This window comes from Cucurbita pepo, chromosome 4, assembly GCF_057944985.1.
Source record: "Cucurbita pepo subsp. pepo isolate OVF chromosome 4, ASM5794498v1, whole genome shotgun sequence".
NCBI classification, from domain to species: domain Eukaryota; kingdom Viridiplantae; phylum Streptophyta; class Magnoliopsida; order Cucurbitales; family Cucurbitaceae; genus Cucurbita; species Cucurbita pepo.
The window spans coordinates 11,567,876-11,582,478 of NC_141801.1; the positions used below are offsets into that span (position 1 = coordinate 11,567,876).

The 14,603-nt window shown below is 37.7% G+C and overlaps 5 protein-coding genes across 5 annotated transcripts; 2 read left to right on the plus strand and 3 right to left on the minus strand.

The window, feature by feature from the left end:
* Window positions 1-33: 33 nt before the first annotated feature.
* On the plus strand, window positions 34-2,600 carry LOC111793355 (uncharacterized). Its single transcript, XM_023675199.2, has 9 exons — window positions 34-619; window positions 757-922; window positions 1,253-1,327; window positions 1,426-1,462; window positions 1,545-1,628; window positions 1,730-1,790; window positions 1,974-2,080; window positions 2,164-2,229; window positions 2,330-2,600. Exons 1-9 carry the CDS (start codon window positions 580-582, stop codon window positions 2,453-2,455), a joined length of 762 nt encoding a protein of 253 aa, XP_023530967.2. The 5' UTR covers window positions 34-579; the 3' UTR covers window positions 2,456-2,600.
* A 1,119-nt stretch (window positions 2,601-3,719) lies between these two features.
* On the minus strand, window positions 3,720-5,259 carry LOC111792667 (class V chitinase CHIT5b). Its single transcript, XM_023674217.2, has 3 exons — window positions 4,209-5,259; window positions 3,924-4,134; window positions 3,720-3,823 (listed from the first exon to the last, which is right to left on the minus strand). The coding sequence occupies exons 1-3, from the start codon at window positions 5,109-5,111 to the stop codon at window positions 3,792-3,794; spliced, it is 1,146 nt and encodes a 381-aa protein (XP_023529985.2). The 5' UTR covers window positions 5,112-5,259; the 3' UTR covers window positions 3,720-3,791.
* A 1,071-nt stretch (window positions 5,260-6,330) lies between these two features.
* LOC111792668 (class V chitinase) lies at window positions 6,331-7,745 on the minus strand. Its single transcript, XM_023674218.2, has 2 exons — window positions 6,608-7,745; window positions 6,331-6,514 (listed from the first exon to the last, which is right to left on the minus strand). Exons 1-2 carry the CDS (start codon window positions 7,713-7,715, stop codon window positions 6,501-6,503), a joined length of 1,122 nt encoding a protein of 373 aa, XP_023529986.2. The 5' UTR covers window positions 7,716-7,745; the 3' UTR covers window positions 6,331-6,500.
* A 1,347-nt stretch (window positions 7,746-9,092) lies between these two features.
* Window positions 9,093-9,945, minus strand: LOC111793961 (protein DMP9). Its single transcript, XM_023676050.2, has one exon. The coding sequence runs from the start codon at window positions 9,932-9,934 to the stop codon at window positions 9,107-9,109; it is 828 nt and encodes a 275-aa protein (XP_023531818.2). The 5' UTR covers window positions 9,935-9,945; the 3' UTR covers window positions 9,093-9,106.
* A 1,808-nt stretch (window positions 9,946-11,753) lies between these two features.
* Window positions 11,754-14,549, plus strand: LOC111794054 (uncharacterized). Its single transcript, XM_023676169.2, has 5 exons — window positions 11,754-12,766; window positions 13,238-13,274; window positions 13,519-13,755; window positions 13,850-13,897; window positions 13,971-14,549. Exons 1-5 carry the CDS (start codon window positions 12,468-12,470, stop codon window positions 14,229-14,231), a joined length of 882 nt encoding a protein of 293 aa, XP_023531937.1. The 5' UTR covers window positions 11,754-12,467; the 3' UTR covers window positions 14,232-14,549.
* The last annotated feature ends 54 nt before the right edge of the window (window positions 14,550-14,603 follow it).

Consider the following 14,603-nt stretch of genomic DNA (forward strand, 5'->3'; position numbering starts at 1 on the left):
AGGTTGCTTCTTTTTATAGGAAAATGGAAGAAGGGGAGGGAATTGATCGAAGAATCCCCTGTTTTGCTACACCACCTCATCCCTGCGCACCTGATTACAACCGCTTGGTTACATCCAGAGTTCGTTAATCCCTTCTGTGGCTTCCCTCACCCCACGGGCTGTTCCTCTAACTGGTTTATTATGTGGCCGATGTCCATGCCGACCCTTTTCTTCATGCTCCTCCTGTTTTTGCATGCCTGTATTTTTTGTCCTTTTTTTTTTTTTTTTTAATATCTGTTCACAAAAATAAACTTACAAATTTTAAATTCTTATCAAATTAGTAATTTTAGTTCAAAAAACTTTCTTTTATGCATAAAATCTAATCTTTAGATATCTAAACATAATTAATCATTTGTATCTATTTAATCCATACGTTAATAAATTTTAATTTTACATTGAATAGATAATCTAAGATCATAATCATTTTTAAAAAAAATGAAACCCAAGTCATTATGATCTTCAATTTGTAAGCACATACAAAAAGACTTTGTGTAGCAGTTTATCCTTGGGAGAGTTATAGATAAATCTGAGTTAGGCGTTATGGCATCTCCTAATCGAAACAGAGCCCAACATGCTTACGGTACTGACACCCTTTCTTGACTCTCTTTCTGTTACCCACAAACATTTCTCTTCTAATCTTTGTTTCATAATTTGTGGGTGCTTAAAAGATTCAATCTTTATTTTCTACTTACTCTTCTTTCATGATCTTGGCCAAAGTGGCACCAGAAGCAAGCTCTCCGGCGTGGCCTACGCCGTTGCCGAGAGACACACCTATAACAATACCAAGTTCATCTTCGTCCCCTGTCGCTGCTGCTTTGTGGGCTCAACTCAGACAGATCGATCGTCTCTTTGATTTATTCTCTGGCTATAACCATGTCATGGAGTACGTTTATTTCTTTCAATTTCTTAATAATTTTGTTCTTCATATCCACATCATCAAAATAATTAAATTTTGATGATTTTTTTTTTTTAATAATTTTTGTGAGATCCCACGTTAATTGGGAAGGGAAACGAGTGTTAACGAGGACGCTCGCCCTGAATGAAATGGATTGTGAAATCCGGTTGGAGAGGGAAACAAAACATTTTTACAATGACGTGCAACTTTAAAGAAGACTTAAAAAGGAATAGTCTAGAAATAACAATATTTGCTAGCGGTGGACTTGATTGATTAATGTGTGTGATTATTAATTAATTTATGTTTATTGTTGAGCAGCCCACATGGAATTGAGAAACTTTGCACACATTTGGAAATGAATCATTTAGATGTGAAGATATTAATGTTGGCATGGTAATTACAAAATGATTATTATTAAACTAGGGTTAAGATGTGTTAATTTAATCAAAATTAACAACATGGGTTGGTTGTATTATTATTGCATGTATCAGGAAAATGAAGGCAAAAAAGCAAGGCTACTTTCATCGGGTAAGAACAAGGCTCATGGACTCTCTCTATATATATATATCGAGTTTGAGGTTAATATCAATGGCGTTTGTTCCATGGTCAGGACGAGTGGCGCCGTGGCCTAAGGAAACTCAAAGTTGACAACATGGAGAAACTCAAGAATGCACTTTTCTATCTCGAGATTGAGGTTCAAATATTGTTTTCGTCTTTGATAATTAAGCATATAAACATGCAAATCTCTTAATCGCTACATCGTTATGTGTTTTTCATAACCATGATCAAATTAAGGCAAGAATTCCACCTCACTTTGAAGACTTCTTTGCATATTCGTTCAAATATAACCTCATTGGTAAGCATTCATATGATCATGATTAGTCTATTGAGATTATTCATCAGCTAATGAAGGGATTGATCATGGGTTTATAAGTAAGAAACACTATCTTCATTGGTACGAAACCTTTTGGAAAAACAAAAAATAAAGTAATTTAGTAATTTGATATAGATAGTAATTTAGTAATTTCTTTGGTTAAAGAGGAGAGGCGGACAAGCTTAGACGTGGAATTTCTGTGCGAGTTGCTCGAGATCGTGATGGGTCCTCTTTTCCGTCCGCAAGTTCAGCTACTAATCGAGTTTCTGAAAGTAAAGTAATTTAATTTAAGACCCATTTGAAATAATTTGGTTTTAAGTTTGGATGAATATCATAAACCATTTGGTTTTTGCAGACCCAAACGGTGTATAGAGTGCTGATCATGGATCAATGGATGAATATCTTCTACTTTTGCAACCAGGTACCCTTAATCTTTGTTTAATCATTAATTAAATCATTAATTGAATCCTTAATCTTTGTTATAGATATCTTAATTGATTACTATTTTGATGGATTGGCAGATAAAATTTCCAGGTCTTGATAACTACGATCCAAACGATGCCTGGCCGGTGATTATTGATTCCTTCGTTGAGTGGTTGAAAAGAAAGCAAGGTGAAGAAGGCAACCACCCAAGTTCCCGTCGCTAACCATCCTCATATTCAATCACATACTGTTTTCATTTGAGCATCGTGTTTTTTTAGCATTTGGTTCGAGTAAATATGAACATACCTAGTCGATTAAGATACCATTTTCTTTCTTGAATCGTAGAGATACAACTAAATAATTTGATCTTAGATCTAAATAATTTGATCTTAGATCGTAAAAAAAAGATGGAACCTTTCAAAGTCGTGATATGCTTTGCTTTGTTGTGCTTGGCTACAGAAGATGTAATGGATTTTAAAGGAAGTGGTTGAGACACTTGTCTCGGAATGCTCACTGACTGTGACATGCATGTGCCACGATAGCAAGCTACTAGGCTCAAGGGTGATGGAGAGTCAATATCATGTCTCCCCTATAATATATTTGAGGCATTTATCCTTCTCGAGTAAACGTCTTTTGACGAACGGACATACAGTCTCGTGTATAGTCCGTCGAGTATTCGTTTGACACCAAATTTGGTGAGGTTTCATCTTTTATATCAACGAACTTAATTCTCGAGTCGCATGTCAAAACTCATATCTAAACTCTAACTTTTGAGGTTATGGTCTAGGATTCTACCCAGCCCTCTTCGAACTTGTCTTCAACAGTCGTGTCACCTCATTCTAACTTATCCTCAATGCACACTCTAGTTGTGTTGGATGATGCACCGTTCTCTTCGGTCACATCATGACACTTCTCAATCTTGACTTAAACACGGTTTGTTGGGCACCACTTGAGAGTCGTGTGGGGATCACAACCTACTTTCTCTCCGTGAGGTTTGCACGATGGGGACTTCGTGGATGTCTTGTTTGCTCTCAATTAGATACCACCGAATGGAAACTTTCCACAACAGCTCACTTTACTTTCATTAAATATATATATGCACTAATCTCTCTCTAATCTCAAATTAATTAAATAATAAAGTATGTCTAGTATTTATATTTATTTATTGACTCTCTCTATAACTTCGGGAAAGCATATGAAATGAATTGACTCTCTCTCCCTGCTGATTGAACAGCAAGCTCATGAACTTGAACCTTCTTGCTTTCACTCCGGCTCCAGAACTAAATCACTTGTCCCTGAACTCGGGTGGTTGAACTGTAAAAGAGAAATACTCAAGCTAGATGAATGATTACAGTTCGAGAATCGCCTCAAACCATGTGGGTTTATCGCCATTGAGATGTATATACTCTATTTTTTTTAATTCAAAAATAAATAGTATTGTGAATTTAATAATTTTGAGAGAAAATTTATTAAATTAATAATACACAAAAAAAAAAAAAAAAAAAAAAAAAAAATACAGCTTCTAGAAGCTATTTATTTGAAACTTTCCATTGGTGAATCTCAACGGCGGTCATCAACCCATGCGTTTGAAGCTGCAAGAACAAGAACATATGTTATAAATTATTAGTTAATTATAAAAAATTAAAAAGAAAAAAAGTAAAAACAGAGATTAATTAAAAAAATGGAACTAACCATGAGTGGAAATTTCCCAATCGGCACTATCATAACTGAGAGCCCAAAAGAAGTAGCCACGGAGGCCGATCGCCTGAGCAAACTCCACCTTCGTCGTCGTCGACTGCACGCTGTCGTACCCGACCCACGAAGACTCCACATACGAGTACGCCGATACGGTTCTTATGTCGTATACCACTGTCGCCGCCGTCCTTTTGTTGAATTCTTGCACCTATCCATTCATATCAAGAAAACAATTCAATTTTTCAATTTGGATTTGAGAATTCAGTGGTGGTTTAAACATACTTGAACATAGGTTAGGATCCCGTTGTCACCCGGACCGACAGCCGTGGCGGGGGCTCCGACGCCGTGGACATTAGGATCCTTGAGGGTCCAAGATTTGCCATACAGAGGAATACCCATAACCATCTTGTTGCGAGGCACACCGGCGGAGATCCATGAACGGAGGCCGTAATGGGAGCTCAAATTCGTATGTGGGTCAAACAGGGCAGCGTGGGCTCCGGTAGCGGACGTGTCCCACGACCCGTGGTAATCGAAGCACATTACGTTTATCCAATCAAGGCTTTTCGAAATCGCTTCCGCCGGGAATGATCGCCGCTCACCATAAGTGCGAAACTCCGACGCGTAGTACACAGCGGCGGTGAGGAGAAGTGGGGGTCGTGACGTTGTCTTGGCTTCCCTGTCAATTGTCTTCCGCCATTGAATTATTAAGTCGGCGAAATATTTCATCTCCGTCGTGTCTTTAGGAAATTCCCAATCGAGATCGACGCCATGAAATCCAAATTTCCTCGCCGTTTTAATACTGGAATCGATGAAAATCTGACGAGACGAGGCATCGGAAGCAATACGAGCAAACAGGTCACTGTCACTACCACCGCCACCGATCGAAAACAGAGTCTTCACCGACGGATTGTTCCGCGTCAGAGAAGTGGTAAATTGGGAAAGCGCCGCCGCCGTAGTGTCCGGAAACTCAAAAGCAAAAGAACGGTTATCCGGCATGAGAAAGGCAAAATAGACATGGGTAAACAGAGCAGTGTCAATGGCGGAAGGTGGGAATGTTTCTAAAACCCAAGACGGCCAATAAGCAGCCTTGACGGGCGGCAGCATCGGAGCAGCTCCGGCAGTAATGGAGGAGGAGAAAATCAGAGGAAAAAGAAGAAAACAGAGAAGAAATTTGAGAAGCGCCATGGATTTTGGGGATTCGTGTTGGGAAATGAAATGGGAAGGATTTGGGTTTATATAAAAATTAATAATCAATGGTGGTCTCTGAACAGTTGTGAATACAAAATTTGATGGGTCTCTGTATGTCCACTATCAACGATGCCAATGGAGAGGGCAAAAAAATAAAATAATTATTGGTTCACTCTGTTCTTGTTCACCAATATCTTCAATGTTTGTGCGGGTCCACTCCCATTGCCACGTGTCATATATTTATTTATTTATTTATTTATTATTCCATGTGGACCAGTCAGTCTATGAACTTGTATAATATTCAAGGTAATCACCAATTTCCCACCCAAATCTTGCTTAAACCATTCAAAGATTTTCTAGAAAAACAATGAGACCTAGCATCACAACTACACAATAACACGACCCAACTTTGACTTTCAATTCAATAAATATGATATTAATCCATTTATATCGAAGTTTTACGTTCATTAATTAAGAAAACATCGTGGGTATATAAATAAGAGATACTATATTTATTGGTATAAACTTTAAAATAAAGCAGGAAGACTTATGTTCAAAGTGGATAATATTATATTAATGCACTATTCGTGTTTTATTTTATTTTTTTTATTTTAATTATTTATATTTAATCAATGTATTTTGGATAGGATAATGATTTTGGGTGGGCCCATTAAAAATAATTTATGCCACTTGATTAATCTCTTTGCTTTTCTTTGTTCAAAACTTTGACTTTTCCTCTTCAAATTACTTCATGGTACAACTATATTATAAAATCATTTGACTAATCGAATGCCTTTGGTTTGGTCTCATAAGCTACTTAAATTCAATGTTTTAATTACGTACGTCAAGCTCTTTAGTATGTTAATAGTGATCTATTTGCGTGAGTAGACATTGGATAAAACATAACATAAAATTATTATTTTTTATAATTTTGAACGAGTGAGTAAGATTATAAGGTGCACTAACTCTCTTTGTTTGGAACACACAAACACGGTTAGGTTCAATTGTTCACTTTAAGTAGAAACTCTTATGATTTTGCTTTTAGTTTCTTCTTGAAGCTCTTTTGACCAACGGTCAATAAACTCGGCGAAGGCCAAGACCCAACCACTCTAGTCAAGATTATGTGTTAGACTAACGGATCTTACTCATTGTGGGGCTCACAGCTAAATTGACTATTTTACCCTTAACAATCCAATTCAAATAATACTGGTAAACATGAAAATATATTACCAAACTATTTATTGATATATTTTATTTGAGAGATTTCAACGACATTTTAAAATACTTTTATTGCTTAATAATTTATTTTATCTAATTTATTGGAACATGATATCCATAAATTAGGAAGTGATCCGTTAAGTCCACCTCATCTTCCAATTATCCGGGCTAAGTGGTTGAAGCTGCATTATGAACAAAAAAAATATAAATAATAAATAATAAATAAAGTTTTTTTTAAGGAAAATCATGTTAAAATCAAAGCATAAACGATGTACCTGTTCGAGACAGAGTGAAGCTATCATCATCAGCTGCAATTTGCCAAGCAAAATAACCCCACAATCCATTCGCATTAGCGTAAGAAACCTTCGCTGCTATGCTCTGTTTATCATCATACCCAATCCATGTCGTTCCAGAGTACACATAATTCGAAACAACCGTCGCGTTATACACCGGAGTCACTCTGTTCGTCGCTATAAACGTTTTTATATCCCTGTAAGTTATTGCTCCGCCGCTAATTCCCGCTCCCGTCGCCGCCCCGTTCGCTGGAGCATAGAACCCATTCTTGTTCTGATCCACCAGCCGCCATGCCCACCCGTAAAATGGAAACCCAATTGCTATTTTATTTGCCGGCATACCCGATTGAATCCACTCCCTTATACCCGCGTTACCGTTTACCTGCCCGCCCGACCCGAACAGAGCAGCCGGTGGCGCCGTAGAGCTCGCCGACCAACCAGGGCCGTAGAAATCGTAGGACATGACGTTGATCCAGTCCAAAGAATTGGATATACTCGAAACGGGTAGTGGGGTTCCGTAATAATTAGATGACCGGAAGACCGCGGCGGAGAGAAGCAGCCGGGGCTTGCCGGAGGATACGGATTCTTTAACCACGGCGGCGCGCCATTCAGTGAGGAGAGTGGCAAACGAGTTCATTTCGGTTGGGGTTGATGGGTACTCCCAATCGAGATCAAGGCCGTCGAAACCGTTGTTTCGGACCAGAGTAATCGAAGAATCGATGAAGGATTTGCGGGAACCGGATTGACTAGCCATTGAAGCGAAATTGGTGGGGTTGGAGCTACCGCCGCCGATGGACAACATCGTTTTGACATTGGGGTTTTTTTGACGAACGGTTTGTGTAAAGGTTGAGAATTTGGCGGCGTTTGAAGACGAAATTGTGACTTGGTTTGTGTTCGTATTGAGATCAGCAAAGGCACAGAAAATGTGGGTGAAAAGAGCGGAATTTATGTTGGCCACCGGAAATTCGGAGCCGGAAAACCAGTAAACGCCCTTCCTCCGGGTCTGCCCGGCGGAGGAGTGGAGGTGGAGAAGAAGAAGAAGAAGAAGAAAGATAATAGAAGAGAGGAATGATTTGGTTGAGGAAGCCATTGATGAAGTGCATGAAGTGGGGAGCTCTGTTCTTGGTTTTATAGAAGATTATTAACTAAATATTTTATATTTCTATTAATTACCTTGAATTATTTTATTTTATTTTATTTTTACTTATTTAGAATAGTCAAGCATCATTTATAACTATTATAGGGAATTAAGATGTTTGAATCTTCAAATGCCTTGATTTTTAGATCTCTGACTTTTCTTAGATATCTATAATTATTTAAATACTTAGATTTAATAATTATTTATATATTACTTTAATATGATTTGGAGTTTATATAACATTTTTCTTCAATTATTTAATTTTGGGTTTTTATTTATTTAACATAGTTAATTAGGTTTTAGGTTCTATGTTTGAGATAAGGGGACGTGGCACCATAAGCACCCAACATTTGTCATCCTCTGTTCCACTATTTCATTAATGTGCAATAAAGTTCTAGTAGCCCACACCAATTCCAATTTAATTATAGGCTAAAATTCATACAAATATATTTTGTATTTTACCTTTAAAAAAAAAAAAAAAAAAAATATTTTAGCCGTTTATTTTTGAATGAAAATTGAAGGGTAATGATATGAACCAAGAGACATAAATCATACAATATGATTCAATGAAGATGCAAAGAAAATATTGTTGAAATTATCAAAAGATATTTCAATTCATGCCACATGGAAGAAGAATGAAGTTTCATGTTATAAATTTTGGGTAGATTACAATTTAGAGTAATTTAGAGTTATTGTATTTCATTAATGTATTTTAAGACTTTTTATTTAATGGTTAATTATGGCCTATAATTACAACTCTTGAAATATCTTTAATAGTTTGATTTTGAGGTTATATAAAGGCATGTATGTTGTATTTGTAAGAGACCTGGAAAATTCAGTAAAAGAAGCATTTGTGCTCTTTTTAGCCAATGGTTTAAGTTTCTTTGCAATTCTATGTAGTTTAGGTTGTACGTAGAATCATTTAAGCTCGACATGATCAATCTTGCTTGTGGAGTGATTCAAATCTCAATTAAGTGTTCTTGCCTTGAGACATTTGATCAACAAGAATCATTCAAGTTAGACATGATCGATCTTGATTGTAGAGTGATTCGAATTTCAAATAATGTTCTTGCCTTAAGATATTCAATGAACAAGGTAATTTGAATCTTACTCCCCTTGTAGTGATTCGTTATCTTATCCGGTAAGATATTAATGTTATTTTTTAAAGTTAAATGTGTATTGTTTTAAATTTCGTATCAATGATTTCATCAAATATATTAACGATAATAGTATAAAATATTTTTGAATTAAAGAAAAAGGAAAATAAATTATATGTTTGAACCCATTATTTGTATTTTGTAATGTGAAAATACATTTAAAAGGAAAAAAAGAAATGGAGCAATTCAATTGGCCATGCAGCCAATGCCATATCTAGTGTTGGGAAAAACCAAAAAGAGGCCACTACAAATGGTCCCCACCATCAAAGGAAAGCTCTCCATGACCTCCTCCATGTCCGCCGCGTGTCCAGGGAACAAACAATTGGTGACTCTATGATCAGACAACGCGATCGCCATGAAAACCATGACCGACATAAGGGCGTGAACAAAATCAGTGAACCCAACTTTGAACCTCTCGTCTTTCGGCACCTCCACCTCCGCCAGCCCTGACTTGAAAACCGCCAGCCCTCTCGGCGTCACCATCCCGTAGTACACCTTCCCGTCCCCGCCTTTGAAACTGTCCGTGAAGTGGAACATGAAGCACGACAGCGTGCACAGCCCCAGGAGTACGTTTATCATCATCGTGTTCACCGCCGTGCACTCCCCTTTCCCGGATGCCGACGGCAGCAGCATTTCGAACGTCAGCAGGGTGCCTGTGGGTAGGAAGTTCACTAGCATTGAGGTTCTGGATAGCGTTTTTTGCATCCCTTTTGCCACTGCTCGGCGTTTCCGCCCTCCGCTCGGGTGCCCTGCCGCCACGGCGGAGTGTAGGTGCGGGCTGGAGGAGGAGGGCTCGTTTGGTGGTGTGGCGGTGTAGATTCTAATTCCAAGATCTTCATCGGTGCTTATGTGGTGTTCATCCATTTCCATTTTGAAATTTGGGAGAGTTTGATGGGTTTGTTCCCATATTTTGGGGGGTTTTATATGAGATTTTTGGAGTAACTGACTGTGGAACCGTTTGAAATTCAAATTTTGTTGGAAAGGACCGCTTGTAATAACCGCCAAATCATCCATTCTTGCGACTCCTCTGCTGTCACCCAAGTAAAAAATGATACATAAATAAATCGACACTATATTTAAATAGTTAAAAAAAATGAAAATAATTGAAGTTACTGTTTATACCAAAGTGCAATTTCTCCTTACGCTTAATTTTGAGTAATTTTATGAGTAAAAAGTATCATTCACTCAGAAATGGTAAGTAAATAATTTGTTAATAGAAAATGTCAAGTCCATTAAGTGTTAGAATTTGAATTTCCAATCCTAATCTAAGCAGAATTGATACTCATTTAGATATGATTCTCTTTGAATTTTTTTCTAAAAAAATTATGGGCTTTCTATTTTACGTTTCCCCATTACACGTTTACTGGAGAGAGACTTCACGCTCTTATAACTAATATTTCGTTCTTCTTTCTAACTGATGTGAAATCTACTTTTTTTTGGAGGCTCAACGTTGTTGTTGACACACAGTTCGATATCTAGTTCAATATAAGATTAATAATGAGTCGAAAATTGACAATCCAAATCAATTTTGTTATCGTTGAAGATTGACCTTTCTTTTTTTTTAGTGTATGTGATGAAAACTCAACTATTGTATTTCTTTTTGTAAAGCAATTTCTCTCTCTCTCTTCTTTTTTCTTTTTCCTTGTTATTATAAACCAATTAAATATGTGAAAATAAAGCTATAGTTTGCATTGGGAAGAGGGTATTAACCACATGAATGTGGTGGTCTAAGTTCCCTAGATTTCCTCAATTTCATTCCATATAAAAACTATATAATATAAAACTTAACCAATAATATTTCGTATACTTTATAGTTTGGTTTACTCAGTTCTATCCTTAATAGATATTATATTCTTTGAATTTTATTTTTTGGACTCTGTCCAACAGACGTGGACCTCACAAATTTATTCAAATATATTTTTTAAAGTTATTCTCTTTGGTGGGTGCGACAACTCCTAAGCACCCTCTTTTTGACTCTCTTTTTCTCTTTAGACTTTGAAGATTACCATTACTTAGCCCCACCTTGAATTTCACTCGACTTTTCAACATATATTTTTTAAAATTTCTCTAGCATTTTCTAAGAAAATTATCCACATATTAATCACATAAATTAAATGGAATAGAGATATTTATTAGGATTCTATTTTTAATTAGAAATATTATAATATTGTTTATTTTAGTGTTATGGATGTATATTGTATGTTAAATCCTTGGAATTTAAAACCTATATTTCACTGGTTTTTGTGCTATTTACTTTAGAAGGCCCCTCCAAATTTTGCTTTTCTTTTTTCTCCATCTTTAATTATTGCCTCTTAACTTTTATTTTCCCTCAATTTTTCTATTTTTTTATATGTTTTTAATACAAAATGAGTGATATAATATATTGTGTTTGACCAACTATGCTTGTATTATAGTAGTGACAGGCAATGAACTTCACATCTTCCATATTAATTATTCATTTAATTTAGTCTTTCTACACCATTACCCCATTTAATCTAGGTTAATTTCAGCGTAGTTAGTGATTAAAACATATAATAAACTGTTTTCAAAACCACGGGTAGAATGTTGAGTGTAAAGCCCACGTGTTTAAATCGAATGCATTGCCATATCCGTGCAGATAACAAAACATTTCTTAGAAAAGCTTGAAACTTTTCTCTAATATGTACGTTTTAAAAGAAGGATGACTATGAGATTCTAGATTGATTGGAGAAGGGAACGAGTGCGAATGAAAACGCTAGGCGTGAAGGGGTTGGATGAGGGATAAAGGGGTGAATATGAGTGGATCCCCAAGGCGGGGAACCACCAAACTGTCTATGTTTTCATAAAACATTTGGCCTTACCCACTGCAAAGCAATCTCAGGAATGTCTGACTCTGACCATCTTCTCTCCCTTTTATCTCTCCGCCCTATTTCTCTCTCTCTCTCTCTCTCTCTCTCTCCTTAGCAGCAGCAGCAGCAGCCTTTGACCGTATCTCAGCCCTCCATCTCTGTCTCTCTGTCTCTCTGTCTGTCTCTGTCTGTCTCTGTCTCTCCTCCTTCCATTTTCCCACCTTCTTCATTCTCGTCGCTCCCCTCAGCCTCCTGTTTTTCCATAATCTTCTCCCTCCTTCCTTCCTTCCTTCCAATCCTAATCTTTTCAAACAAAACATTTCATCAATTTTCCAAATGGGTTTCGTTTCATTTCATTTTTCCGATGTTTAAAACCATTTGTTTGTAATGAATGACCATCCAAACCAGACTCCAAACCCCTGCTTTTCTCTCCCTCTGCTTCTCTCTGCGTCTCTCCCTCCCTCCATCTCCATCTCCATCTCCAGCTTCGGATCCATTTCCTTTCATTCATTCATTGTCCTCTCCATCTCCCACTTACTCAAAACCTTCACCATTTTCACGCAAAAGGGTTACTAAATTAGAACCCCAATTACCAATTCCAAACCCCATCACACAATCGGGCAAAATCTCCAACCCTCGCCCCTTCTGGGTTCGGCTTTTTCATGTCTGAACCATTGCGATTTTCATTTCCCAATTTTTACTGATTCTTCTTCTCCTTAATGGGAAATGTAACCGGCAGTGTCGCTGCGAAATTTGCCTTCTTCCCTCCTGACCCTGCCACCTATGACGTTTACAGAGGCGAGGATGGACGCCTCGCCTTCTCCGGCGTCTCCGCCGATAGCAACATGAACGTTCATTTGCTTGATACCAAGGCCGGGAACAGGATCGTCGCTACCTTCTGGAAACACCCTTTTGCCCGATTTACGCTTCTTTATTCCCATGGGAATGCCGCTGACCTCGGTCAGATGCACGAGCTCTTCATTGAGCTCAGAGCTCATCTCCGCGTCAACATTATGAGGTACCCCTTCCTTGATTTTTGACTTTTTTCATCATTTCTGATTGCTTTGATTCCTTTATCTGGGGTTGTTTTGTTGTTTGGTTTGTGTAATTTGTCACAAATTTGAAATTCCTATCCTCAATCTTTTTGTTACCAATAGCTTGGCTTTGTCTTGTTATATGTTGGAGTCTCTTCATGTCACTTCGTATTGTGAGTTGATTTTAGACAAAAAGCTAAAGAAAGGGTCGAAACAGTCACATCATTGTCGACAAAACTCTGGAATCTTCGAACATGTCTCTATGTTCATTCTGTTTTAGCTTGATTCTTGTAAAAATGAACATGTTCTTCCAAAAAATTGGCGTTCATCAAGCAAAATGATGCCATTACCAATCAGAAACAAGAACTTAATCCTCCTTCCATTTACATATGCAGCCATTACATTCCAATTCACCATGGCATGTTACCAATAATATATTTTGTGTTGAATTTCAGCTACGACTATTCGGGGTACGGCGCATCGACCGGTAAGGTAAGCAATTCTATTCCTTTTCGTTGCTTCAGAACTTTTTGGAGCTTCTCTTGCTGTGGAATTGTGGGCTCAAAAGATTTACTATGCCTCTGAACTTGTTCTGCACACTTTCTTTTGGTTGCAACTGGCTTGAAAATGATGCTTCTACGGTTTATATCACTGCGGTCCTGGGGACACTACATTTATGCCTGTTTGTTCTGTCCTTTTCCATCACTGATAAATGGTCCATTTCTGGTTTTGATAGCCATCTGAATTCAATACATATTACGATATAGAAGCTGTTTACAACTGTTTGAAGAGTGATTATGGGATCAAGCAAGAAGACTTGATATTATATGGCCAATCTGTGGGGAGTGGACCGACGTTACACTTGGGGTCTCGATTACAAAGACTAAGAGGTGTCGTTCTCCACAGCGCCATACTTTCGGGCATTCGAGTATTGTATCCTGTCAAAATGACATTTTGGTTCGACATTTTCAAGGTGAGCTTCACTTGGTTTATATGTGTATGTCCTAGTATTCGTCATTTGTGTTATACCGACAACTCGGTCACGTATTGATGTGTTGTATTTTCAGAACATAGACAAAATAAGGCTGGTGACATGTCCCGTGTTAGTCATACATGTAAGAACGATTGTCCATTCCCTAGTTTTATGTTGTTGGGTGATGCAGGCCTGCTAATTTGATGAATGTGCAGGGAACAAATGATGATATTGTTGATTGGTCCCATGGAAAACGACTGTGGGAGCTTGCGAAAGAAAAATACGACCCGTTATGGGTGAACGGCGGGGGACATTGTAACCTCGAGACGTATCCGGAGTACATTAAGCACTTGCGCAGGTTCATCAATGCAATGGAGAAGCTCTCAGCTAAGCAAACGGCAACGAAACAACTCACTTCGACCCCGAGTATTACGGAGGAGAAACATAACAAATGCTTGAGATTTGGGAAAAAGTAGTGATTTTGTTTGCCATGGTTGATGTAGGGATTCAAAACGAGATAGACAGAAGTGTTGGACATGAAGGCGCTCAGGTTTGGTTGTAGAATCCAGATTAGTATAAGTTTCTGAGACACACTCTGTTCATAATCTTTGTTATGGAACAAAATGTAGATCTGGGTTTCACCTGTTAAATTGAAGCAAAGCATTGAGCTGAGTGTCATATGCTGTTTCAGTGAGATTATAATGGGGGCTCTTTCCTGTCCCTCTGTCGCATGATCTTGTCTTACACTGTCTTAAACAACATAAATGAGTAGAATTTTCACTTCCCTTCTCTTTTCTCTATATCTTACGTTGGGTATTTAATACAACATTATGTATTGTATGAGCTTT

Excerpts from the sequence above, each read along its gene's own strand:
- LOC111794054 (XM_023676169.2), top strand. The coding sequence starts at position 12,468 with ATGGGAAATGTAACCGGCAGTGTCGCTGCGAAATTTGCCTTCTTCCCT. Across the intron at positions 13,756-13,849 it reads TTTGGTTCGACATTTTCAAG|AACATAGACAAAATAAGGCT; the intron begins GTGAGCTTCACT and ends TTGTATTTTCAG. Across the intron at positions 13,898-13,970 it reads GTCCCGTGTTAGTCATACAT|GGAACAAATGATGATATTGT; the intron begins GTAAGAACGATT and ends ATGAATGTGCAG.
- LOC111792667 (XM_023674217.2), bottom strand. The coding sequence starts at position 5,111 with ATGGCGCTTCTCAAATTTCTTCTCTGTTTTCTTCTTTTTCCTCTGATT. Across the intron at positions 4,135-4,208 it reads GGATCCTAACCTATGTTCAA|GTGCAAGAATTCAACAAAAG; the intron begins GTATGTTTAAAC and ends ATGAATGGATAG. Across the intron at positions 3,824-3,923 it reads TTGGGAAATTTCCACTCATG|CTTCAAACGCATGGGTTGAT; the intron begins GTTAGTTCCATT and ends TTGTTCTTGCAG.
- LOC111793355 (XM_023675199.2), top strand. The coding sequence starts at position 580 with ATGGCATCTCCTAATCGAAACAGAGCCCAACATGCTTACG. Across the intron at positions 1,463-1,544 it reads AGCAAGGCTACTTTCATCGG|GACGAGTGGCGCCGTGGCCT; the intron begins GTAAGAACAAGG and ends TTCCATGGTCAG. Across the intron at positions 2,230-2,329 it reads TCTTCTACTTTTGCAACCAG|ATAAAATTTCCAGGTCTTGA; the intron begins GTACCCTTAATC and ends ATGGATTGGCAG.
- LOC111793961 (XM_023676050.2), bottom strand. The coding sequence starts at position 9,934 with ATGGATGATTTGGCGGTTATTACAAGCGGTCCTTTCCAACAAAATTTG.
- LOC111792668 (XM_023674218.2), bottom strand. The coding sequence starts at position 7,715 with ATGGCTTCCTCAACCAAATCATTCCTCTCTTCTATTATCTTTCTTCTT.